This window comes from Patella vulgata, chromosome 8, assembly GCF_932274485.2.
Source record: "Patella vulgata chromosome 8, xgPatVulg1.2, whole genome shotgun sequence".
NCBI classification, from domain to species: Eukaryota; Metazoa; Mollusca; class Gastropoda; family Patellidae; genus Patella; species Patella vulgata.
In genome coordinates, this window is record NC_065886.2 from 19,159,525 (window position 1) to 19,187,330 (window position 27,806).

The following is a 27,806-nucleotide window of genomic DNA, read 5'->3' on the forward strand; positions in this document are numbered from 1 at the left end:
AAGAAATTAAAGGCTTCTTACTACTTACTATCGTTAGAAACACTTTAAAATTTATTTGACTTACCAGAAAAAAAAAATTTGTTGAAATTCATCAGTGTCAAGTTTTTAATTTGGCTGAGTGTATATGGCAAAAACTATATAATACAGTAAGGGAGTGGCGATTGTAATGAAGAGAAAGGGGTCAAATGAAGTTTAATGTCTTGCTGTTTAGTATCAAATAAGATATGCATTATGCTACAGGGGGGATTTGACTCAAACAGCGACGGGACCTCAGTTTTATATACCATCCGAATAACTAGACGCTGCTTATGGCAGGCCCCCGCCCTGTCCACTAACAAGGGGAAACGACGCTGGACATTTTGGGGGTTCTTTCTAGGCCTACATGGGGATCAAACCCCGTACCCCCTGATTAGAGAACCAACGCATGCAACGCTGACAAGGGGAAACTACGGCGGATCAGAATCAAACACCGGACCTCCTGGCAAGCGAGTCACCCCCTTACTGAGTCACCGCGGCTCCGTCGCTTTGATGATACGTGCATGGAAAGCAGGAATACTTGCTGTACATGTGCATTGCAACCCTCCGCCCCTCGCGCCTCAATTATATTGCATGACGTATGCCCATCTTCATTATACAGATTGGTGCAGAACAGTAAGACATTAAACCTCATTTGATTTTTCCCCTTTGTTACATTGTCACTCCCAGGACAGTATTATTTAGTTTTGGTCATATATCTAAGTGAGAAAAGTAAATATTTATTGATATTATCCATAAAGGGGGAGAACGCCTTGTGTCTTGTACCGTTAATGAATTTCCAAAATTCCGTATATCCCTTTGTCCTTCATGTTTGCAGCATTTTGTTAAAATCAAAATTCAACCAATGCCCAGTTCTTTGCTACGGATGAAGGCATCGGGTGTTTTCGCTAATATGTATTTTTATGTCAACTTCAGAATTGTTATTATAAATAAAGCATTTACTTGACGATTTTCATCAAACCATAAATCAAGTTATACAAACACTTTTTGTATAGGTAAAATACGTAAATGTGTAATTGTAGAGGCCACTAAGTCACTTGTTAATTCTCTGGTCACTTCTCGATTAGATAACTTTAATTCACTTTTAGTTGGTTTACCTTTAAAACTTATAGATAAATTACAAAAAGTACAGAATACTGCGGCTAGACTTGTTACTTTAACTAAGAAATGTGACCACATAACTCCTGTTTTATATAATTTACACTGGTTACCTGTTAAATATCGAATTGATTTTAAGATTTTATTACTTACTTTTAAATGTTTAAATAATTTAGCTCCTGTTTACCTCTCAGATCTTTTAGAACTTTATACACCTGGCCGAACATTACGAACATCAGATAAACTACTTTTAAAGCCCAAAACTGTTCAACTAGTCTCTTATGGTCAGCGCTCTTTTAGTTATCAAGCACCTGTTTTATGGAATAATCTACCATTTAGTTTAAGATGTTGTACATCTCTATATTCTTTTAAAAAACAACTTAAAACACATTTATTTAATCAGGCTTTTAACTGACTCTGTATACAATCGTTAACATGCCCATAATCTTGTTGTTTATGTGTGATTTACATTGTCACTTTGTAAAGTGCCCCTGAACATGTTATATGAAAGGGTGCACTATAAATATGCTGTAATAATAATAATAATAATTTTAGGTTAATTTTTGATTGAAGATGCTGCACTGTAGTTTATAGTAGAGACACCTTAACCGTTCGTAGAATTGCATTAATATTGTTTAAATGAATTATGTTCTATTGATACTATTCATCGTCTATCTCAATAACATATTAATTGCAGTGCTTTGAGACACACTAATAAGAAGAAAGAGCGTTTAAATACCACTTAAAGGACAATATTGGTGTCAGTCATCATCACATATGTGATAGAACTGAGTAAACACGTTCCAGATATAATTTTAAGACAGATCATTGTTACGATAGGTGCGTTATGAAGATTAACTATTATACAGAGAACTGCCAGCTCTTTATCTAATCTCCCATAATGTATCTTTAATAAAAACATTATTAAGCACTGTATTTGTTCGGATTTATTTTTTGATGCTATTATAGAATTACATGTATTTGGCGATTCATCCGAACGAGCTTACGGTTGCTGTGCGTATGTCCGCTGTATTCATTCATCCGGTGAGATTCATTGTATCCCGAGTAGTACCTACGATGAAAATGACAATACCACGTCTCGAACTGCTTGCCTGGTTAGTCTCAGTGAGATTAGCTAACGGTATTCGTGATGCATTAAGTGACAAGATAGGTTTTCAAACGTTCTATTGGTCTGATTCTACGGTAGCTTTAAGATGGATTAAGAATGTCTCCAAAGAATTCAAGCAATTCGTTCACAATCGAGTTTATCATCTACTGAAGATTGGAGTTATATACCTTCATCGAACATCCCTAGTGATATTGTATCTCGCGGTTGTAAAGCTGTAGATCTAATAAACAATGAGTTACGGTGGCACGGTCCCGCTTTTCTCTCAGATCCCAATGTTTACCCCATAAGGTAGAATTACCTGTTGTGAGCGAGGAAGAAAAGACTTCTGTCCTAGTTACGAGTGTTCAATTGTCCTATACCAAAATAAGTACGAGTATCGATGTGAATAAATTTAGTATTCTGTCAGTATTACTTCGCGTTACAGCTTATGTTTTTCGTTTTATCCATAATTTAAAATCCAGAGTTAAAGGTACAGAGAGTAGACATGGAGATCTTATTGGTGATGAGATTATAGACGCTGAATACTTGTGAGTTAAAGAGATGCAGATTGAACTGAGGACTAAAGATAAATTTAAAAAACCCCAGACATAATCATTAAATTTGAAGGAAGATGAAAATGGTTTATTTAGATGTCATGGTAGATTGGAGAATTTCCCTTTACCTTACAATACGAAGTTTCCTATTCTGTTAGATGGAGAACATTATTTTACTAGTTTAGTGATTCGTGAATGCCATGAAAGAGTTTATCATAAAGGGATACAGGATACTTTGTCTGAGTTGAGAACCAGATTCTGTGTTGTTAGAGGTAGACAAGTTGTAAAGATGGTAATCAAACAGTGTCTTATATGTAGAAGGAAAATCGTATTGTGTACCATACAGCCACAATTACTAGAGTTTCGTGTTAGTGATGATTTTGGATTCTCGAAAGGTGGAGTTGATTTTGGGGGACCGTTATATGTGAAAGATATATATTTTTCTAGTGGACAAATGAACAAAGTGTTTATCGCTTTATTTACATGTGCTAGTACAAGAGCCATATATTTAGATTTGGTTCCTGATGCTTCGTCAGTCTTTTATCAGGTGTTTTAAGAGATTTATTTGTCGAAGAGTTATTCCGTCGCTAGTGATATCCTATAATGGGAGTTCAGAGTTACACAGTTTTTTTGCGTCGAAGAGGATACGCTGGTATTATAATATTGAGCTCTCGCCCTGGTGGGGAGGTTTCTTTGAAGCGTTGTTTAAAGAAGACGATTGGTACAGCTAGATTATCTTATGAAGAACTGTTAACTTTAATCGTAGAGATTGAAGTTGTTTTGAACTCTAGACCACTTACTTATATGTGCGAAGATGGTGGTTAGACGCTAACGCCCTCACATTTGATTTTAGGCCGTCGTTTGTTATCCCAAACCAATGATTCAAGAAATGCGAATTATTTTTAGTGTAAAAACGAATAAAGATTGTAGAAAACGAAATTCTTATCTGAATACAATGTTAACCCATTTCCGGAATAGATTGCGGAAAGACTATTTAACAGATTTAAGAGATCGCCTTCGATCCAGAGCCACGAAAGGTCCTACTGTTCATGTTGGTGACGTAGTCGTTGTCCAGGAAGATAAAATCCCAAGATTAAACTAGAGTATAGCTCGTCTAAAGAGAAAAATTTTTGAAGGTCGCGATGGCAATGTTCGGGCTGCGGAAATTCGTCTACATGATAAACGCGGTAGGCCTATCACGATGAATCGTCCAATTCAAAAGTTGTATCCTTTAAGAGTTAGTTACAGATAATTGAGTATTGAAATGTAATTCTTTATTTTCAAACAGTAATTTTATAACTCCTAATGTCAAGTTTTAATATCCCTTCTATTATATTCTTGATTTTTGCTAGTGGGACTATTTTTCGTATTTACGTAAAATTGGTCGTTGCCAAATTTTAAGGGGTGGGGGGGGGGTTAGAAAATAGTCTATCAGTAAGACATAAAAATACAGTCCTTATGAGTAAAAGGAGCTAACTCCATTTTACAAGTAAATAGAGTTGTCTCACGCTCAAATTTTTGTTTCCTGGAAAAAATCAAAGAAATTTCTCAGATCGTGAAGATCTAGTATCGTGCTTCCTGATCACGTGTTTTCAAGTGTAGAGAGAAGACAGAATAAATATATTATACTCCTAGAGTTAAGATGACGTCATTTTACAACTCACAGAGTGTAGCTGATGTATAGAGTGTTTTACAGAATCTTTGAAAAATATAACACATCATAACTATCATCTGGATAAAATATTTCGGATATAGATGGAAAATAGTAAATACTGTATCAAAATTTCGACCAAACTCCTTTGGGGGTCATCCCCAAACACAACGGAGACGTACGCTTGATCACGACGCAAGTGCACCAGTTGAAAACTCTTTAAATTCATAAACCTCCGGCACAAGTCCCTGCATTGACCGAGAAAGTTCAGCGGGATTTTCCAACGTGGTTTCCACTTGTCAGTGGTGCAGGACGGAAGGCCTGATGGGACGAAACACCGAGGTGCTGTGTATGCATTGGCATGCACCTAAAAGATCCCTTGACAGAATTCGATATAAAAGTAAGCCGTAGTGCCGCTGTCCGGGCAAAATTTCCCTCATAGCACACTGTATGGCGTATACCCGTCTTCATTATCTCAGAACAGTAGGACGTTAAACCCCATTTTATTTCATCTTCATTTCAATTCCTAAGTCGAGTCGAGGCGACTAAAGGTATGTCTCTTAAGAACACAAGAACACTGCATGTCCTCCTTAGGAATACCGAATGATGTCTGAAGCCAATTTAATCGCGCTTTTTAATATATAAAATGTATAGATACCCCAGCTATTAATATTAGGGCGGGCCACTACCATATTTGGGTAAGTATTTCATTTGGGCACCCTCTTACATTATTTTATAAATTGTACTGATCTGTACTCTTCCTGATGGCTGGATGGCTGGATAACAGAAACACACTTCCAAAAATGGATAGTGGCAGAATTGTCAGTCTAAGAAAGTTGCAGAATAATGCAAAGTACCTAAGTAGCCAAACTCTACCCGACAGGCATTTGTTTAACGACTTCCATATATTACGGAGCACATTTCATAGAACTAATATAACCCCTATAGAACATATAGTATTACATGTATGTATTGCACCAAACTGATCAGCAGTGAATATTCACTAGGCCGCTACAATCACTGATAAGGATGACATCGATGCGACTTTATGAGCCACAAATATTAACTTTTTCTAAAACATTCTAAAACATTCTAAAACATTCTTTTTTTATGTATTAGAAAAATAAATAAAGACATTTGACGTATTTGTAGGTAAAGATTATTTCCTATTTAGTGTAAATGCGTCTTGAAACGAGTAAAAGACACCATTCTGCCCGAACCAGTAACGTCTTGTGTAAACAATGTACGCGCCGCCATTGAGTCAATGATTGACGCCGCGTAATAAGACGTCACGTGTTAAAGGTATTCATCTTTTACAGAGTTATTAGAAAACTTTCGTAATCCTCTGTTGAACAGATCGGTAGTGCACTAGTTTACATTAGAGAGGATTTATTGAACCAAGCAAGAGCTTGGAGAAACCCGCAGATGGTTAAAAGCGCGGGACACTAGAGGATGGCTTGTGCCTTAACCCGGCCCCGTACACACCGGATGCCCCCTAAAGTTAGCCCATAGTTTTCATAGGTAGCAAACTACAAATATTTTCACCGTGATCTCTTCTATCAGAAACCATCGCCAAACTTACACCCCCCGGAGAAATTGAATTGTCACGGACCTGGAGGTTGTTTGCAGACTATGGACAAGTGAAGAAGATGCATTGACGCCATTTGCGTTATTGGTTTAAGGTTTTTGCGAACCCATTGCTGATTTTGACAAGAATTTCCATGTTCAGATTCTTATCTTCATTACTTTATAATCATATTGCTCAACCAGTGTGAAACATACATCGTGGCTAAGATTACAGACTACTGTAAGGTGGAAAATCTAACATTATAAGTCTACTAATAAAGAAACGGTTTAAGACGAGTTACTTGCTCCTAAATCGGATGCAGACCAGGTTTTTTATAATCTCGCTCACTTAGTCGCAGCTTGGTAATGAAAGATACGTTTCACGTTACAGGCGCCTGTGCCTAAAATATGCTTCAAAGCTACCCTAGAATATTCGAAAGTCCAAAAATTTCTCAAGGGCCATAATTCATTCCTGCTCGTATGAAACCTCTGACTTCTAGGGCTATCACAGGAATTCGATAACAAGAACCATAACTCTGCAAATAATTGGATTATATATGTATTTGGGTCTGTAGATGAGGATGCGTGGAGGGTTAGGATTTCTAACCTTATGTTAATATTCAATTAAATCAATGAGTACACGAGGTGATAACAGTCAAATTTATTTTATTGGTGAAAGATATGAAAATACAATTTAAAAAGGAAAATCGTAAAATTTCATAGACACATTATGTACGTTGGCGATTGGTATCAAATATCTGTATAATTAAATGAGTTATAGGCCTAATACGTCTGTTACTTTGCTTTAAAGGGCGCGTAACACTAATTCTATAGCAAGTGCAGGAAAACCGCACTGCACGCAAAACAAAAACAAAAAAAAAAACAAAAAAATGAAAAGACAAACTATATATACATGGGTGAAAAATATAAACAATAAATATTAAAGTTAATGGATCCTGGGGCTAGGGACATTAAAAACATGAATTAGAATTCACTATCGGTCCATTCCAATTAATATTGATATTGTTTTTAATATAATGTGAAAATATCTGCTCCTGATACCCCTTATTTAAGACACGATCCCTTCCCGACGTCTGGTTGCTTATGGTATTGAGTCACATTTGTAATAAATAAAGCAAACCATATGTCTTTACTCAATGCAAAAGTAATTTAAAGTGGTCGATTCACAAATGACAATAGAGAAAAAAGATAACCATGTAGACAGGAATAACCAAATGAAATCGACTGCCATTCAATTTAGATCGTCACGTATTTCACAAAATACAATCGATTAGAAATTTCAATAATAATTTTTAAATATAATTCATACATATTTTTCACATTTTCGACACATTTTAATCTATTTTAAGGTTCCAAAGACGGGAACTATATCAGGGACCTTTGATTGTCACCAGCATGCATTTCTGTAATTGATTTTTTTAAATTACGGAGTTTTAGAAAGTTGTAGCCTTTTTCGAATGGCATAAAAACCGAATATTCCTTATAATCACTCATTCGTGTCCTAGAAAAGAGATCGCCTTTATATAATTGGTTTTAACATGCGACTGAATTTGTTATCTATGTTAAATGAATTCACCGCCCAGTCACCCCTTGTAAATATGTTCAGTTGGTTTTAACATCGAACGAACATTCCCCCATTTCCGGAAACTATAATACAGATTATTAGGGACCCATCACGGGTGTCGACTTTGTGTGCGGATTAACCGAGAACTTCATGTCCAAGTGTTAACATTAAAAGATCTTCGTCTGACTTTTGCCATGTCCATTTAACACAGGTAGTTCTTCCAGAAAATTTTCAATTGTCCGTGTAAAACCAGCTACTTCAGTGACTTCAATAAACTTGAAAATATATTTCTTCGTTCTCGTCTCAAGAACAAGTGTTCGAAAACCTTAAAGAAAAGATAACACTTGTGAAGATAGTGATTGTGGAAATAGAACAAACCAAACAATACACGGTTACTGCACAGACAATCCAAAATGGCATGATGCCAGAATATGGATACAAAGTCTGCCACATGACGTGTTTCCAACAGAACATATCTCCCACAGATAATAAACCCAATGTCAAGTTTTCTTGAAAGAATTCCCCCCTTGTCAGTGATGCAGGACGGAGGGGCTGACAAGGAAAGCTGTCTAGTCGTTCGGATGGGACGAAAAATCGAGGTCCCGTGTGTACATTGGCATGCACGGAAAAGATCCCTTGACAGTTGGAATTCGATATAAGAGTAGGCTGTAGTGCCGCTATCAAGGCAAAATTTCCCCCATAGCACACTGTATGACGTATGCTCGTCTTCATTAGCCCAGTTCGGAGCAGAACAGTAGGACGCTAAACCCCAGTTGATTTCATTTCATTTCTGGGAAGAATAAGCATGTCCGTCTACGTTCTCGGTATCCGTTACAATGTGTGGCTGAGACGTCAGACGTTGCAATGTGTAGTTGGGACGTCAGAAAGAGTCATAGTTTCATGGTGGAAACAATTCCCTAACGAAATTTAAAATGCGTTGTAGCTAAGTAAACGTAAAAGAAAGCAAGGATAAAACAGAAGCAGTGGAATAGCTACGAATGAATGGTTTGGGGGAGGGGGTATCGCGTCACAGCAACACTGAACAAGCGGGAAACAAGGAATTGTTGGACAGGATTGGGGTCACCAACTAAAAACGGGGCACACTTCTAGTATGAGAAATAATTTTTAGACGCCATCACTATGCATAGAGAACCCAACGCACACCGCTAAACAGTGATTTGTCAGTATGCATTGTAGATTTCATGTAATGTTATGTTAATGCGTTGGGTCACCTAATTTGTAGCACGAGTGAATAAAAAAGGAGACGTGAAAGTTTTTTTTGTGTTTTTTTTTGGGGGGGGGGGGTAAGCAAAGTGGGGGTGGGGACATTCTTGAATCAGTGGCCTTGACTTAACTATTATTTTTACTATTATAGCATATTGCATTTCTAATAACACTTTCAATGCACGTGCAATATAAATTTACATTTAGCCATACTCTTTAACTAACCTTTGTATGTGGCCAAGTAAGACTTGGTAACTTCCGTTAAAGATAGCGATTTAAACTTTTTAGGTTTCGATTTTCCCCTATAACCTATTGAAGCCCATTTCACTTCCGGACGTCCATTTTCTTTCGTGAGTTTGGCATACACCAGATGATCATAACCCATGGTAGTTTCCTTTAAAAAACGTGCTGAAATATATCAGATTAACATGACATTGTTTGTTTGATAAATGAACACAAAAAGTACGTAAATGTAATGGTTTGGTGGAATTTTTCCGCGTACTCTTCATAAAATTAAAACTTTAAAGTGTTCTTTTATGCGCACCCCAGTAATGATACGAATGACCAGGATGGCGCGTGGAAACCAGACCGGAAGATCTTAAGGAAGGATCAGCTCGGGACCATGGTCGATGAGTTATTGCGGTTACAATACAGGCTTAACACTTGAATTCGACACCATTCACAATCGATCAATCGGACTGTTCATGGGCCTGAAATTGCTAATGGGGTTCTGATAACTCCGGGGACATAATGACCAGATGACATCTGCAGAGAAGCAACGTTGTTCATATATTCCTGAGCAACATATCGGAAAGTATGGTTTGTTTCATATAAAGATACGTATATATCACGTTTCACAATAAACATACACACATCAAGCGAGGTGTCGTGTACAAATTCACTTTATACATAGACTAAGAAAAATATTAAAGTAGCAGTCCCGGATTTACCTAAGTTTGAATGTACCAATCACACAAGAAACGACATAGACTAAAAAAAATATTAAAGGAGCAGTCCCAGATTTTACAAGGTATACGTAAGTTTAAATGTACCAATCAAATAGCAGCACGTGAAGAAATGGCCTGTATACTGGACCGCAACTGGTTTTATGCACATGAGTATGCCTGGTTGGATCAGATTTGCATATTTGTATGGGACTATTTACTATATATCGGCCTATTCATTGAAGGACGAGGTCTATTTGGTAAAAGACTCTGTTATGTGGCAGCCCCGGTGTCATTGCTGATTATAAGGCTTAAGGCTTAAAATACAACAATAATAATCACCTCCAACTTCTTCTTCATCTTTAATGGTGTCTGGAATAATCTGTTTTTTAGGTACAACCAGCGCTTTTAATGTCGACATGGTCTGATCACTATCCTCTAGCACTGCGTTCATTAACTTAACGATGTTATTCATGTGGCCCTGGGCTTCGTCCTCAGAATACAATTCGGGAAGACATTCTAGATGGAGTCTAATGTAGGACGTCCGTTTGTTCACCCAAATCAGCAACCGTGTTTCGTACACAAAACCTAGAGTGGGCTGCATGTCGCTATTCAGTTCTTTTGATTCGGAAGTATGTAAATAACCTATCGTGGACATATCTTCTTCAACAACACTGTGTCTGTTCAACCATTTTCCCTCTTCTTTGTTCTCTAATAGTTCACGTATGTGTACAACAGAGTACAGACCATTTGAAAGGCACTGGTTTATATTCACTGCGTTAGCTTTGAAGAAATCTCTTACAGTTAAATCCAACTCACAGAAGTCAGAAAAGAGGGGGACAATTGAAGTCATGTTTTCGTAAACAGATCGTGCTTCGGGAATATGGATCCTTAAATCAAGAGGTGCGGATATTACTACCCTTTCTTTCTCAGTCATAAAGTGAAAATACATTTGATATATTGAAGCGAAAAACTTGAATACCGTAGTCCTAAGTTGGGGTGCTAATTTCAATATGGCATTACTTACGTCAATGGGAAGTTTCGTTATGATAGGACGAATATGCCCCTTCTTTAAATCGTTCCGCGGTTTAATTTGTAGTGTTATGTCTGGAATGCCCGCTTTTATCTGTGATTGCCAAAACGCTTTTAATTCTGCCTCAATAGGCTTTATTGCTTCTTCGATATATATTGCCGATCTCTTGGTTTGCTCGCTGGGTGTGGGCGGAATGTCAACTTCGTATGCAATTGCTAATACTATTTCTCTGAGATCTTTGAGAATCACCCCAATGGTGAAAAAATCTATGGAAGAATGTTGGAAAACTAATCTAATCCTTGTAGCTGGTTCACCGGCAAAGATAATTCGCAAGCAGCCTCTTGTGGAAAGATCAAAGGGCTGTCTAGTTATTCTGTCAAACTCGGCATCATTATTAGAATTCTTAATACACTGAAAATCCAGAATGTCTCGAGGGTTTCTCACCATTTTCTTCACGCCGAATTTGTATAGTTCTTCCGGCTCTGCTTTGACGTATACTGTTCTTAGAGTTCGATATCGTTCTAGTAAACTTATAGCCGCCTTTCGCCAAATTTCTTCAAAACCTAAAAAAGAAAGAACAACGTTGAAATACATATTCAAACCTACAATTGTTTAGCCGTCTAAGTCAACCTTTTGTACAAAACTGTACTTTCGATAGATGTATGTTATCCTGTATTGCCTGCACAGTAGGGACCGGGACCCTGTTTCTCGAAATCTTAACTAAAGATAAAATCCAAATTTTAGTAGATACTTCAGTTTTGATTGGCTAAGCACTAAAATCAATCTAATATTTTCCAATCAAATTACTAAAAATTGGGTTTTATCTTATTTAAAATTTCGTGATACAGGCCCCAGCTCTAGTAGTATTAGGGATGTAGAACCTGGTAAAGGTCTGGTCTGGTCGTAGCAAATCCGGTGACGTGGACGCGTCAAGTCATCAACTGTGCTAACTGCTCAGCTGTGAAAATAGAAGCTGCAGTGGAAGACGAACACCATCTTTCGAACCATCTGTATAAATATGAGCATAACCACCAGATTTACACCGTAACTCACGAAAGAGAGACTGGAACAGGAAGGTATTTATTTATACATTCATCAAATTTTATCGTTACCTGTTTTTTTCTTCAAATGGATATCTGTTATCATGTGATGTCCAAATGGATTTTCCAACAAATATTTTTCATAGAAATAATATTCATTGCCGGATAGAGAGTTTTCTGGTATTTCTGTGCTGTTGTTGATCTTAGGCATTGTGTGTGAAGATGTGGTGGAATCCTCAAAAATATTTACCTTCGAGGTTATCTTGTTTTCCCCTGAAAAAATTATGTTATAAGGAATATTGACTTTCGAATGTTACATACGTTTCTTTAACAATTTCTTTTTGGTACATTTACGAAAATAAATAATCTTTTAGTCTGCTGTGTTTTAATTAGAGCATGGAAATGGAAAGGCGACCGAGCAATGTGTAAGTTAATCCAAATGTGGCAATCACATACCCCCCCCCCCCTTCTCCCCAAAAAACCCACCATTCCCTGGCTAGAATATATAATTTGCCAAAACTTAATACTTAGAATTACCTTTGTTCTGAGAAACATCCAGCTCTGCCCTGATATCACCGATTTGTCGTTTAGAATCAGTTGTAACCTTGAGTATTATTTGATTGAGTTCATCTAGGATTCTTTTAGCTTCATTATCAGAATATAAGGAACTTCTATACTGTAACTGTAGTTCTAATGATTTAGTTGTTGAATTAGAGTTGACTATTAATAAAGTATCGTATAACAATCCAAGACTTTTAGCAGGAACAGTTTTCTTCACATTCTCTTGTACAACACAGTGTCTCTTCAAATTATTTCGACATTCATCAGAATATGCCATTTTCTCGATCAAAGAGTAATGATAAGCAGCATTTTGGAGACAACTTTCAATCGTCTTGCTATTTTCTGTCAGAAAATCCGAAAATGTCTGTGAAGATGATACTCTAGAAAACACAGGTATGTCATTTGTTAAATTACTGACTTCCGTGCTAGACCCAGATAAGAGAGACCTTAGATTACATTTCGTTAGAACAACCACCAATTCGTTTTCTGTGTAGAAACGTAGAAGAAGTTGATAAAATGAAATGAACACATTTAATACTGTTGTATTCTGACTTCTGACAAAATCGAATAGATTCTGGGATACATTATGATCAAGTTTACGTTTTGTAATTTTAGACACTGGGTCGTTAGAAAAATGATTATTGTCGGCCTTGATGTATATGTTTGGAATAGATCTCGGTATTTGTTCAAGCCAAAACCTTTCCAGTTCCGGTTGATTTGAACGGAAGAGATCGTCTACCTTCATAAATCCCTTTTCGTTATTTACAGTTGAATTTGGTATGTTTTTATTGGAAGCTTTTGTAACCACCAGTGACTGAAAATCGGATATGAAACTGGCCAGAGCGAATGAATCGAAGCCAATCAGATGGCAAATTACACGTACTCTATACAACGATGGCGGTGATGATGAACAGATAATTCGCACTGGTCCGCTTTTCTCCAAGTTGAATGGTTCAGCGGACATCCTTTTGTATTCTTCATCATTTGAGGAATCAGTTACAACACGAAAATCCAAGTTTTGCTTATCCAGGAGTCGCTTTAAACTGTATGTTTGGTCGTTGTTGTCGATCTTTTGAAACAATGTTTTTGCTATGGAATGTCTGTCTACCAGCAGATGAGCACAATATTTGATGATGTCTAGGTTGACACTTGTCCCTTTAAATATGATGTCCTTAATAAAATGAAAGGGTAGTGTGTTTATTCTTTCATTCAATTCGTAGATATATTTTTCAATGACAGATACACGGTGTTCAGCAGATATATCTTCTTTTGCAGATGCTTTTAACGGATTTTCTTTCTCCAAAATCTGTTCCATTTCCGCCGTTCCTTTAATTTCCTTTACTGATAAATTATTTATATTGTCAACATTATTCAGTTTGGGTTCTTGCAGATGTCCTAATTCAGATGTAACACCTGTGATTTCTTCTTTCTGGAGAGGAGTATCGTCTGTTATGTCTATTATTTTTTTACTTGGCGCCTCTATTATTTCTTCTGTTGCTCGATCAGAAAAGCTTTTTTCTATAACATTTGCTATTTTACTGATAGTAGCTCCTTCACTCAACAGAACTACCATCGGTATTCTGTATTTTGTGTCTTTATTGACTTGATCAATAATAGTCATGGCTAACATTGAATCCATACCAAGATCTACGACTGAACTGTCTGGTGTCACCATTGATTCGTCAACGGCAAACACTTTACAGGCTATTATTGACATATAATCTTCAAGTATTTTTATCCTAGTTTCTTTCTCGAGTGATATTATAAGTGGAATATCCAGTGCCATCTTTTGGTTATCGTCATCGAGATTATCAAGTTTTAAGGAATGCGACGGCAAAACTGCGTGGAATTTGGTCAAAAGATTTGGATTTCCGGCATTTCCACTGCTAAAATTACTTAAATCAAATTTGGCAAGCATAGCTTGAGGATAATCATCTAGAAGGCAATTCACTAGACAATGATGAATCTCCTCTACCTCTAACAGCTCATATCCCTGTGCCTTCAATAATTTTATAACCTTTTCCGTGGATTCTGTCTCTTTTAACATTCCTAAATTTAGAGGACCCCAATTAAAGCTTTGTCCCGGAAGTCCTATGGATCGTCTGAAATGAGCCAAGCCGTCCTCGAAAGCGTTTCCTGCTCCATAATTAGCCTGTCCCTGGTTACCAAGTATTCCAGTAATGGACGAATGCATTATAAAGTAATCCAGGTTTAGATCCCTCGTCAATAAATGCAAATTCCAGGCACCCTTTACCTTAGGGGATAAGGCGGTTACAAATTTATCCCTGTCCATACTTTCAATGAAGGCGTCCTTAAGAACAGCTGCTCCAAATATGACCCCTTTTATTTCTGTGCCGGGAAAACTATTGGTAACCTCATCAAACCCGTCTCTTACAGACTGAAAGTTAGTAACATCAACTTGTACTGCTCTAACATGACAGGACGATGACTTTTCAAGATGCTGGATTTCCATCAAGTTTTCTTCTGATGGTTTTCTTCGGTTAAAGCAGATTACATTACCTGCTCCGTTAGCTGCCAGCAATTTTACGCATTCCCATCCTAAACCAGTTAAACCACCAACTACTATGTATGCTGCATCTCTTCTAAACAATCGCCCACTTACTGCTCTTGTTGGCGGCAAAACTGAAGGGCGACTAAAAGTGATTTCTGTTACAGACAAGAGGCGCATGATGTCAATGGATCGTGGAATAGCAATGCTGGAACGTCTTCTGCCAAATATTCCTGATGTAAAAGACTTTGAGATAATCGCAAGTTCATCTGTTTGTGCCTGTACCCAATCATTAATTTTAGGAACAATCTGAAGAAGCATGGCTGGACTAAACATTTCTCCAGTTCTAAATATCTGCATTGTGACTTGAGGAAGTTTGTCATGTATAACAGCAATTGATAAATTGTCTATTAATGAAGAAATTGTTGAAAGAGATTCGGCATTAGTCCAGTTGGCGATGACATCATGAATTGTCGATTGATTCAAATTAACTAAGCTTACAATTGTTTCGTTCTTTATGGTTTCAATATTATCAACTGACACGGCTTGAACCGTTTTGTTGTAACGGGTTTTCAAAATAAGCGACATTATTCGCATTACAGATTTGGTTTTACTATTGTAAAGAACTGTTACTTCGCGAGAAGATATACTCTGACAAAGGGACCACATAAGAACAATTTTAATCATCAAGCCTGGGTGGTAAACTGGGAGGTACTCGGCAGATATTAAAGCGCTTTCCGGGATGACCACTGTTGTCCCTGCTTGAGTCGGATAACACGAGATGTACTTTTTATTTGACTTTACCAGATACCCAGAGGCCTCCAAACACAGAACTGGATATGCCGAAGAAACGTGTGGTATCTGCAGAAGTTCAACATTATCGATGCAGGTGCTGTAGAGCGATGTGTTTTGAATGGCCAACGTGTCAACCTTGAGTAGTACATCCGAATGAGAAGTGGGTCGTGGTTCCTCGGCGTATATCATGAATGGGTTAACATAGTCGTTATTTGTTTGTGAGAATAATTTGACTTCGCATTTTTCATCCATGTCTACGTCCCTATATTTAGTTTCCATGCCATCAGCTACATTTAGAAACTCCAAGCTGTACAGTGTGCTTTCTGATATTATAAACTCGGCATCTGCTATAGATTCTCCATCTTCTGGACAAATGAAATTTACCACATTAGTTAACAAGATATCCAGGTCGTTTTCATAGTTGCCGCTCATGTCTACAAGTTTTAGGTTTAAATCGTACAGCTCTCTCCCTACGGATCTCAACATACCCCATAATGCAGCAGCGGAAGGTGTGTCAGCTGACACCTTTTCACTATCGCCTCTGTAGTTCTGGATCCAGGCATCGGTAGTGATTATAAATAACGGTATAACTATACGGTTTTCTAACAAATAAAGAACAAGTTCTCGAATCTGCATACACTCATCCACAATACTATTAAAGACTGTAGATGTTTTTTCAAAATTAGAATTGCCCTGATAAGATAAATATATAATCGCTCTCGTGCTAGATAGTTGATTTATCAGGTTAGAAATCTGGTTAATGACAGGTTCCGTTTGCTTAAGATTGACAACATTTGACCCTTTTAGTTTGTGTTTCTGGGAATTGTTTAATACCAACAAACTGGACCAATCTTTTTTCTGCGAGTCAGATGATGAAAATGTATTTAGTTTTCGCCAATGAATGTTGTACATCATCTGTTTTTCTGTTGAGGCAATACCTAGATTTCGAGTAATGAAGTTCCGAGCCTCGGCGATAACATCTCCATCTTCAGTCATCAGTGTAATATCATAATGGGTTGTTACTTCTGTTTTTTTGATGATTCTCCCGTAGACAACCATACTGTCCTGTGGGGATCCTTTAATAGTAAGATTCCCGATCTGAACTGGGAGGATTTCCATTCCTGGCCTATTATCATCACCACGACCCTTGCCGATTCCACCCAACACACCTGGAGTCTGCAACATGCCGTCGAGGATTGCAGGATGTAAAAAAGTCCCTATCCGCTCTTCTCTAATCTCTTCTGGAAGACGCATGTGTACGAGACATTCAGTTTCGTTACATACAGCATCGGCTAGAACACGGAGTGGTGTACCATAGGAAAAGCCAAGTTGTTTTAACTGTCCATAAATATCTTCGTGTGAAAACTCATAATGACACCGGTCCCGGATCTCATCTAAATCTAGAATATCTCGTTCATTGTTTTCAGACCAGGATATACAACCAACGGCTAATGTCTGATTTTCTCGCACAACAGTGTAGTTAGTTTTTTCTTTTTCACTTCTGAAGTCTTCTTCCACGTTTGTTTTAACATCTAATTCTACGCTTTTACCCGGATATAGAACGAGGGGCTGCTTGAAAGTAATCGAAACAGCCATTTCAGCAACACGTCCGGTTGTCATGTGTTCTGCTATAGCTAAACCAACCTCTCCGTAAAAAGCGCCAGGAATAAAGATGCTGTCCATGACAAAATGCTCATATACAGACCCTATCCTGCTGGGGCTTATCATGACTTTGTAACTTTTGCTTTCTCCAAGAATTGGCCTAAGGAATGGATGCGCATCACGGTCCATATCTCCTCCCATCAAACTTAGTTTTGCCTTTTCAGGTATAAGGAGGTTAGATTTTGGACTGAAAATATATTGTGGTATATCTGTTACATTCCCTATTTCACCATTGACATTTTCCCAGTTTGGATCAATTCCATACACATACAACTTTGCTAAATTCTGCATCATACATTTAGCCTCGTTTTCTTTCTTCATAGATATCAGAACACTAGAGTGGTCAGCTTCGAAATTGTCCTTAGAATGGGCAATGAGTACAGGTTTTGACCCAATCTCAAGAAAAATATTGAAACGATCTTGAGTTACAGCATCCTGGAGTGCCTGTCGGAATAACACTGGTTCTCTTACGTTTTTTGCCCAGTATTCTGCTGTTATGAAATCTGATTCTATAGCTTCTTTAGCTGATACTGTTGAATACAGTTTGACATCAGGTTTTGAACCCTGTAATCCTGACAGATCATCCTTTATCTGGCTGGAGCACTCTGTCATGTGATGACTGTGGAAAGCGCTGGTTACCACCAAATCATGTAGCAACATCGGAGTATCTAGATTGTCGCGTATCTCTTCAAGTCTCAATTTTACAGCTTTAATAATATCACAATCGCCACTTAAAGTGCAAGATATCGGACTATTATGGACAGCAATAACGATTTTACCAGGATATTCACCAATGATTTGCTCAACTTTAGTAACCTCATAATTACTCACAACAAGCATAGACCCACCTGTGGCATTCGCTTGTCGATATGTTCGATGATAAATAACTTTCACTGCATCTTTTAAAGACAGGGCTCCTGCTGAATGTGATGCTGCTACTTCACCAACTGACTGGCCAATAACACAATCTGGATTTATTCCCCAGTATTTCCACACAGCATCAAGAGCAACCTGACATGTAAATGATGCAATTGGGCCGAAATATGGATCTGTTGGATCAAAACTATCCTCAAATCTTTGAGAAATCGACCAACCGGTCAATGGTAACAGTAAAGCATCTATTTCCATAATCTTCCGGTAGAAAACCAGGTTAGTTTTCATGAGCTCCTTACACATACCTTTCCAAGTACTTCCCATACCACCAAACACGAATATGACATATTTCTTCTTTTGAAGCGCCTTTATCGGTCCCTTTTCAATGTCGGTCATGCTATCCAATTGCTCTATTATGTCTTCCATTGACTTGGCGACTTCAGCAATCCTAACTGGATAGTGATCTCTCCTTTCAGTTGAGGTAAAGGATACGTCGTTTAGAGAATGTAAATGTGACTTCGCATGTTCTTTGAAGTGTTCAATACTTGCTTTAACAGATTTATCATCAGTTCCCGAGAAACAAATAAGTCTCAGCTTATCGGTATGAGAATCATTTAGGTTGACAATTTTTCGTTTGGTGTATGATTTGACGATAGCGTGGCAGTTCGTGCCACCAAAGCTAAAAGAGTTGACACACGAGAGTTTTGTTCCGTCATTTGTGAAGCTTGGCCATTTGTCAAGACTTGTTGCAACTATAAGTTTAAGTTTTTCGAAGTCAATTTTTTCATTCGGTTTATCGAAATGAAGAGTTGGAACAATAGTTGAATGCTTTTGCATCAGTAGAACTTTAATTACACCGGCTACTCCTGCAGCTGACTCCAGATGCCCAATGTTAGTTTTAACGGAGCCAATATAACGTGGAGCATTCTTGGTATGATCTGCAAGGAATCCTCCTAAACAGTTAGCCTCAACGGGGTCACCAGCCTGAGTTCCAGTACCTATTGGAAATACAATAAATCTTTTAGAACAGTGTATGAATTTGATACTGATATTAACATACCCATTCTTGCCACGCAAAGCACTTAAAATGGTGTCTCGCCCACCATGAAATAAATAGTTTATTTTGCCGTGGTGCAGGGCGTATGACCTTGCAAGGAACAGTGTTTGGATGGGACGAAAAACTGACGAGCACGTAAAATAACCCTTGCCAGATAAAATTCGAAATATGACTAGATCGTAGCGCCGATATGCTGGCAAAATTTCCCCCGTAGAACACTGCATGGCACATGTGCGGTTGGTTCATTTCATTTATAGCATCTAGTGTGTCATCAAGAAGTGTGACCGGCAGACGGACCGGCGTACAGACAGGTGACAGCAATATTTGACCACATTAAAATGTAAGCCTATAAATATTGCTTGAGGTTGGCAAGGCGGTAATTGAATCATAATAAATCTTGTGAAGTACTCTTTTAGAGATACTAGAAAATATTGCCTCACCATGAGCTTCTATGTATTCCAAATGATCAGGATCAATATTATATCTGCTATAAACTTTCTTCAATAATTCAAATTGTTGACTACCAGAGGGGGCTGTCATGGGCGTAACTGAGTGTCCATCTTGGTTCGACCCAGTCATAATGGTCGCCCATATTGGGTCATTATCACGTTCAGCCTGTAATACGAATTTTAGAAAGAAATTAGGATTATATTAGTATTAAAAGTTTTAAGAGTGAATAAAAATAAATCTTAAAAGAAAAGAAATGTATCATTACTGCTTTTCGTAATCTTTTGCTTTTTATATTTTATTTGAGCAAATGCTTGTGATAAAATGATTATTACATAGCTAGTAATTTCAAATGTTAGTGCCTGCATGTAAAACACTCACGTCTTTCAGTCGTTTCAGTAGAAGAATCCCGGCCCCTTCACCCCTTGCATAACCATCCGCTTTAGAAGAGAAGGCCTGGCAATAACCAGTAGGGGAGGCCATTCTGGCCTTACTTAGCTGGACAAATATCTCTGGAGCCATCAATGAGTTAACTCCCCCTGCTAAGGCCATATCACAATCACCTGTTTATATAAATGATACTCTTAAATTAAACACAAACACAATTGATCTTCGATTGTTGTAGTTTCGAATGTTAAAATCCAATTTATTAATATATGAAGAGTCCCGGGGAAGAACGATCCAAGTCACCTTTTCAATGAACCCCAGTTAATGGCGCCATCTGGTAGCAACTTGTATAATCTTTTTGTGGAACAATCAATTTCAGGTGAAAACGATTGGAGTCACATCGAACCAAGGCCCTTCTGAAATGGCGTCCCAGACAAATACAAGTCCGTCGTATTTATTTGACCTTAAAATTTGGCTGAAAAGTGGAGGTCGGTTGTTGTACTGGTAATTATGATTCCCATTAAACATCATTTTGAAGTTGTAGTTAAATCCATTCTTTGTTCTGTTTGCGTCAAACAATCTCGACAAAAAGTATGTTTTGCCTTTTATGCTAAAATACAAAAATGTGACTTAGATCGTTCTTCCCCTAGACTCTTCATATGTGATCAAACACGTTATATACACTGCTAAAAAAATAGGGGCTATTAAATTTTTTTATGTCCCATAACCATGATAGGATATTCTTCTATGGATTGTGGCTTCTCTTGGAATTCATAAACGGTTGTTTGAGGTTTGGGCACCGGTTTGTTGAACAGCCAGAGATGATTCCCTATATCTGCTATCGCAGGGGTTCGGAAATTGTGTGGGGAGGTAGGACTATGACGGGAAGGACAGATCTGAATAAGCGACTACTACCGTGCCAGCACCATTACACCTAACATCCTTTACTCAACGTCATGGTTGGGCTTTTGTGTTCCACTATGACAAGACTAGTTGTACATCTATGGTATAAATCTATCAAGGTTCTTGGCGATCGGTAAAATCAGGTCGTCTTTCTGACTTTTAGTATATGCGACACCCGTGCAATACCCTGTTGGAAGATAGGGATGGTTCTACCGGCTACTACTACTACTACTAGCTACTAGACAAGTCTGACTTTGCCCCATATAACGTCGGGGGAGCTCCGCTAACTCTCGTAAATGAATGAACCGGTCAAGCGCTCAATAGTAATAATAGTATCAGTGTTTTTTTACAGATTGATTTGCTATCAACAGGACGACAATTGCTTTGCCCAATATATTCTTGAAATGTGATGACTAAATTTTTATACGTCAACATTTGCATGTGGACGCATTATGTCGTCGCCCTTGTTCGTCACAATTTCTATCCGATTTTAACGAAGTTTGAAATATAGGTTTATATTTAAATATATTTATATTTATTTCGATATCAGCATATATTGGACCGTACTATGGCCCCTGATTGTACGAAATATCACGATTTTAGCTTAAAATGTATGTTTACAACCCAAAGGACTTGGCTCCTTTCGATATAGGATCTTATCGAACTAACATATCTTCCCGGATTATGGCCCCTGATTGAACGAAATTTCGCTTTGTTAGCTTATAGAACCTGTAGAGGTTACAATTTGATTTTAAAAACGGTTCACGTATATCACCGTTACCCCATAATGACGGTATAGTTCAAATTTCGTAAATATCGGAACGAAACCTCCCGTCAAAATGACCCCTCGCCTGTACACAAATAGTTTTAAAAAATGTGATATCAAGGTTGTGGGCACTCTAGAGGTCTTAATTGTTTTCCGATTTTGACGAAACTTGAAATATCCCGAGGATCCCGGCGAAGTCGGTCTTTGCGGTGTATGAGGGCCTCGCCCTCCCCGAGAAAATTTAACCGCCGCAAATGCTTTTTTCTGCTTTTGAAGCCAGTGAGTTAAGCAACTTCAAAGTTGTCCAGTGGTTTTGCAACGGAATTCCAAGTATCCAATCAGACTGTTGCAGCTGCATTCACAAATAATAATCGATGCCCGAGAAATGTCCAGACAAATGTTTTCATCCATAGTCAATTCAGTACAAATTCGCGGTATACAATTAAAAAGAAAAGATTCCGTGCACTTTAGTTTGCTAACTAGATTTTACATTAATTTTTTTTCGATTTGCCCTACTGTCCGAAAAATCAAATTGCTCGACAGAAAAGGTGGGCGGGGGGGGGGGGGGGGCTCCTGGCTTTTACGCCTATTTGGGATATATATATATATATAGAACAACAACTCACTACAGCTATATATATATATATATATATATATATATATATATATATATATATATATATATATATATATAACCCAAAGATCTCGGTTCTATCTCTTGTAAAATGTGGGCTTATCTTGCATGGCAACCGTTTTTTTTACACGAATATCCTCTTGTATTTAGTATATAATTTTTTCTAGGATATGACTAATTAGCCAGAATTCTTAACAAAGGGTCCGATTTCGATTCGATCCCACATAGCTTCATAGAATGAAGAACATGCGGTGACAAAATCTGATAATAATTGATCTAATAATTATTCTCTTGAATCAACATTACCTTCTCTTAGAGCTTGAGCAGCAAGATGAATAGCTAATAAAGATGATGAACAAGCTGTATCTAAAGACATAGCAGGTCCATGAAGATTGAAGGCGAAAGATATGCGTGCAGCTACAATACTGGTAGAGGTTCCAGTTAAGGTATAATTATTCATATTTTCACTGTTTGAGGATTGTAAACTTTTGTAGTCACTATTCATAACACCTGAAAAAGAAAACATTAATTGATTCCCTTAGCTCTGAAATATTCGCGTGACTGCAGTATGTTCGGAGATAAAATATTGTTAGGGAAAAAGGGCATTTTAACTAGATGATAGATATTTCATATTAACTGAACATAAACTCCTTAAAGATGTTACCATACGTACTTGCAATGTAAAACAAATCGGCGAAAACGAAATGAATGATTTTTTGTCCAGCGGACATATCATAAAGAGATATGCTGTACCGGTTGTTACATGGAAGCATGCAAGCATTCTTGATCAAGTAATAGCAGAAGACTTACCTATATAGACTCCAGTATTAGAGTCATCTATACTTTTTCGTGTTATTCCAGCATTTTCCATGGCTTTAAAACAACAGTCTAATACAAACCTCTGTTGAGGATCCATTTGACTTGCTTCAAAGTCATTTACACCATAGACTTTATTATCCCAGGAATCATGGCTGAAAAAATGATGATAATAATATTCAAGCAGGGACACAGGTTTGATTCATGACCCGTGGAACAACCCTGGACTTGTCTCAAACACTTTCTTAGATAATTTTCTAAATTGTGACATTCAAGGATTTTGTTAACCCAGTCGCAAAGCGGCAAATTTCTGCGATTTACGCCCTCGAATCTGGATTAAAATCTCGAGCAGACTTAATTTTTACATGGTTAAATATAATTAGACACTTGAAATGTACATTATATCAAGTGATATTTCGTTTTCCGAATCTTCTTTCTAACCATTTTCTGTGGTAGCCATTTTAGTTGACCAAGGCGGAGTTTCACAACCTGGGCGGTAAGCAGCGAAGTAGTTTTACAACCTATTAAATTGTCCCATTTAATCTACCTGTCAATCGAGCTCAGATTAAATATCCAAGTTAAGCAACTTCAAAATTTCCCATCCTTTTTTAACCGAATTCACACTCTATGCCGACCTGAATTCCAACCATCCAATCGGACTGTTGCAGCTACATTCACAAAAAATAATTGAGTAGAGTGACCTCAGACAAAATGTTTTAATCCATGGTTAATTCAGTACAAATTCGTGGTATTCAATTAAAAAAAGTAAAATTAATGTTTCATTAGATTTCGGGCACTTTATTTTGCCAACAAGATGAAATAATGATTTTTGTTTTCACTTTACCCGAAAAGTCAGATTGCGCAAAAGTTAGGGAGTAGCTGCCCCCCCCCCTCACGGGCGGGCTCGTACGTCTATATAATTTAAATCTCAGTCGGAATAATGCTGGCAATACTGGTTTGAATGTCCATTACATTAAATGGTTAAACAAAATTACATATTCAGTTTAGTTCTATGAACAAGGGGATAATGTATTTGTATTTTCCAATAGAAAATAAACTGTCTTAGCTAATAAAACGCTATGTGTGTGTTTTTTTATTGTCTGGAAAATCGCCAACCTTTCTTTCGAAATTCCAATATTTGCAACAGTTTTTTGTTTATCCTATTTTTGTCCATATTTTATTCTGTTTGCATATCAACGTAAATTTGGGAAACCCGGCCTTTATTATTAACATATACTGCTTCATACGCGATCCCTTTAATTGTGTCGTGACATTGGAATGAAAATAAAATCATGTTCTTATAACTCAGAATAACTGTCAATTATTTAGCAGATACAAAACCAGAAAAAAACACTTGTGGCCGGTTTTTACGTGTCAAAGCTTGTATATCTGGGGTGTTAAAAAGTAATGAAAGCAGATGTCATTTATTATGTTTATAGTTGCTGCTTTTTCTACATAAAAGTGTCTCCGGTACTCATAAAATCATTTTTTGACGTTTACTACTTTAAACAGCTATTCATGCATTATTGTTTATATCATTTTTATTTCATACGTCAGTCATTCACTTCATGTAGGCAATAAATATAGTCTTATATACAAAAATATATATGTTAGATAAGATTCACTCACATGTTATATAAAATCCCATACATGTTATATAAAATGCCACTGCCGATAACCGCGATGTATATACTGCATATGAACGGAGATTCATTTTCTCATTGTCCTTATAAAATATGCGGTGTCTGTGATTCTAACAAAACGGTGACCGGCGAAAAATTAGGGATAATGCAACTTGATGCTCGGGATTCCTTTATTTCCCGCGTATTTTTTTTAAATTCTGCTGTAAAAATTAGAACCACCGGAAAATTCACAACGAAAAGTAAAAATGCTATTTGCTGATAATTTAAGAAGGCGTCTATTTTAAATGCCATTTAAAGTCAGCAATTCATGGCGAATACGGCAAGTGAGAGCTCTTAGCTCTTTCAAGTCGCGAATTACCACGACTGTCGAATCAGAGTCGTTGATTATATAAATCATATCTGTAATAATGTAGGGAAACATATCAATTGTTTTAGATCATTAAAATATCATATAGAAAATCATCTATACTTCTTTCATTCTACCACATTTTGATTATGCTGACGTAATTTGGGCTGGTTGTTCAAACAAACTAGTTTCACAATTAGAAACTTTACCGCCTAAGACATTGTAATAATCTCGAAGAGTACTTTTGTAGAACAAACATTTTTTCAAATTCATTTATTCCGTCGACGATTAGAGAATGGAACACATTGGAACCCTAAGTACAAAATTCAAATTCTGTCTCATCATTTGTTTCAAGCTTGATTAAAAACGACCATATTATTCCACAGTACTTTTATATTGGAGATAGAAAAAATCAAATAATACATAGTAAACTGAGATTAGGCTGCAGCGATTTAAATGGCCATAAGTTTTTGAGACATTTAACGGATAGCCCCGCCTGCGCGTGAAGATTGTTATCATTATTTACTAGTATGTTCCTTGCATTCAGGTGCCCGAGGTCAAACTATTGGTTTATTAAAGCAGCAATTTCAAGATATTAGTATTTTATTAAATGGTCAGATTGTCCTCTCAGTTGATCAAAATCAGTTCATTTTTAACACTGTTCATAATTTCTTAAAATTGTCAAAACTTTTCTAACGTCCAAATCATCCCGTCTTTTATTGATTTATTTACTCTATACATAATATACCAAATAATACTTCACGTTTAGATAGGTCTTATATGAAGGGGAGGGGGTTTGCGACACTACTACATTGGTACCATATTAATATAAAGTAACGGAACGGACAACCGTATATATGTATAAATGTTTAGTAATTTTATATTTTGTATTTTTATATGTTCTTGTTGTATATATGTTCTGTATGTACATAAATTAAACTTATTTTGTAAATTTTGGAGAGGAGTCAACATAGGCCCAGCCTGTTCTCCAATCCATTTTCAAATGAAATAAAATACTGTTTACAAAAGAAAATCATATTATCACGTATTTTACTCAGCTAAAACAGATCAATGTGCTTTTTATGTACAACAGGATTCAAAATGCGAAAATCTATATGAACATTCGGACAATCTAACTGTTGTGATTCTGTTTCGCTGCTTGGTAACCTATCTTATAATCCGAGTTGTAGTTTAAATAACTTTAACCTTTATCTGTAGTATAGTTTAAATAATTTTAACGAATTTTAACCTATATCTGTAGCATAGTTTAAATAATTTTAACCGATTTTAACCTTTATCTGGGGTATAGCTTAAATAATTTATAATTTTAAAATTTAATTTGTAATTTCGAACCTACAATTTTATATTTTGTATTTTAATTTCCATTTTGTTAGATAATTTATAATTTCCATTTTTGTTTTTTGAAAAACAATTTCTATTTTTCTCGAGCAACAGGTAATGGCGCTCGCCTGTACGACGTAGCTTGATATGCGTCTCTGCTCTCCGCCTGACAATGGGCGATAATTTCAGAAGAAATTAAATAAAATTATTGAATTTAAATAGGCTTCTTTATCTCACTAATGTAAACAACACATATCAATTTCAAAACAACCAGATGATAAATGTAGTCTGTAGAGTGTTCACAAGAAATTGTGGACGACGGACGAACCAACGGACGGACGGGGGCGTCGGCAATATACGACCACTTTTCCATGTGGGCATAAAAAATGAATTAACAAAATTGAAAACAAATTTACAAAATTGAAAACAAATTTACAAAATTGAAAATAAATTAACAAAATTAAAAACAAATTGACAAAATCGAAAACAAATTTACAAAATTAAGAATTATTTTAAATATTTAAGAATTATAAACATTATTTTATAAAATTAAACATTATTTTATAAAATTAAACATTATTTTACAAAATTAAACATTCTTGTACAGAATTAAACATTCTTTCACAAGATTGAACATTATTTTACAAGATTAAAATTAGAAATAAAAAAAAGGAAACGATATATTTCAAAATTAAAAAATTACTCTACTGAAAAAAGAAATAGGAAATTAAGAAATAAAAAAATAGTTTGTATTTGAGCTTTTCTAAAAATTATATGTTTTTTTACTTTCAAATCGTAAAATAGAACTTACTTTTTAATGAAGCCAGCTCTCCTGACATATGTTTTCCCGGGGGCATTAGGGTCTGGGTCGTAGAAAGCTTCAAGATTCCATCGATCACTTGGAACCTCCAATACGTGGTTCTCGCCATTTTGTAAAACCCGCCAAAATTGGTTAATATCGTCCGCCCCTGGGAGTTTACACCCTACTCCTATGATGGCTATTTCTTCCATTTTCACAAATTCTGAAAGCAAATTTCAATCTTATTTCTTATGTCTTAATATCTCTAATTTGGTTTCATTTCTTTTTATAATTATAAAATTTAGTTTGATTATTTATATTTTCCAAATTTCATGTCTGACTGGCCTTCTGTTATACTCACGGTTAAAGTAAATATCCAATGATTGCGACAGGTCACGGCTGAACTCCAAGTTTGTGTCACAATGTCA

General features: G+C 36.7%; 1 protein-coding gene across 1 annotated transcript; it reads right to left on the reverse strand.

Annotated features, from left to right (window-relative positions):
- Window positions 1-19,906: 19,906 nt before the first annotated feature.
- On the reverse strand, window positions 19,907-27,590 carry LOC126830502 (putative inactive phenolphthiocerol synthesis polyketide synthase type I Pks15). Its single transcript, XM_050560890.1, has 5 exons — window positions 27,391-27,590; window positions 23,244-23,404; window positions 22,740-22,943; window positions 20,121-20,306; window positions 19,907-19,911 (listed from the first exon to the last, which is right to left on the reverse strand). Exons 1-5 carry the CDS (start codon window positions 27,588-27,590, stop codon window positions 19,907-19,909), a joined length of 756 nt encoding a protein of 251 aa, XP_050416847.1.
- Between the last annotated feature and the right edge of the window lie 216 nt (window positions 27,591-27,806).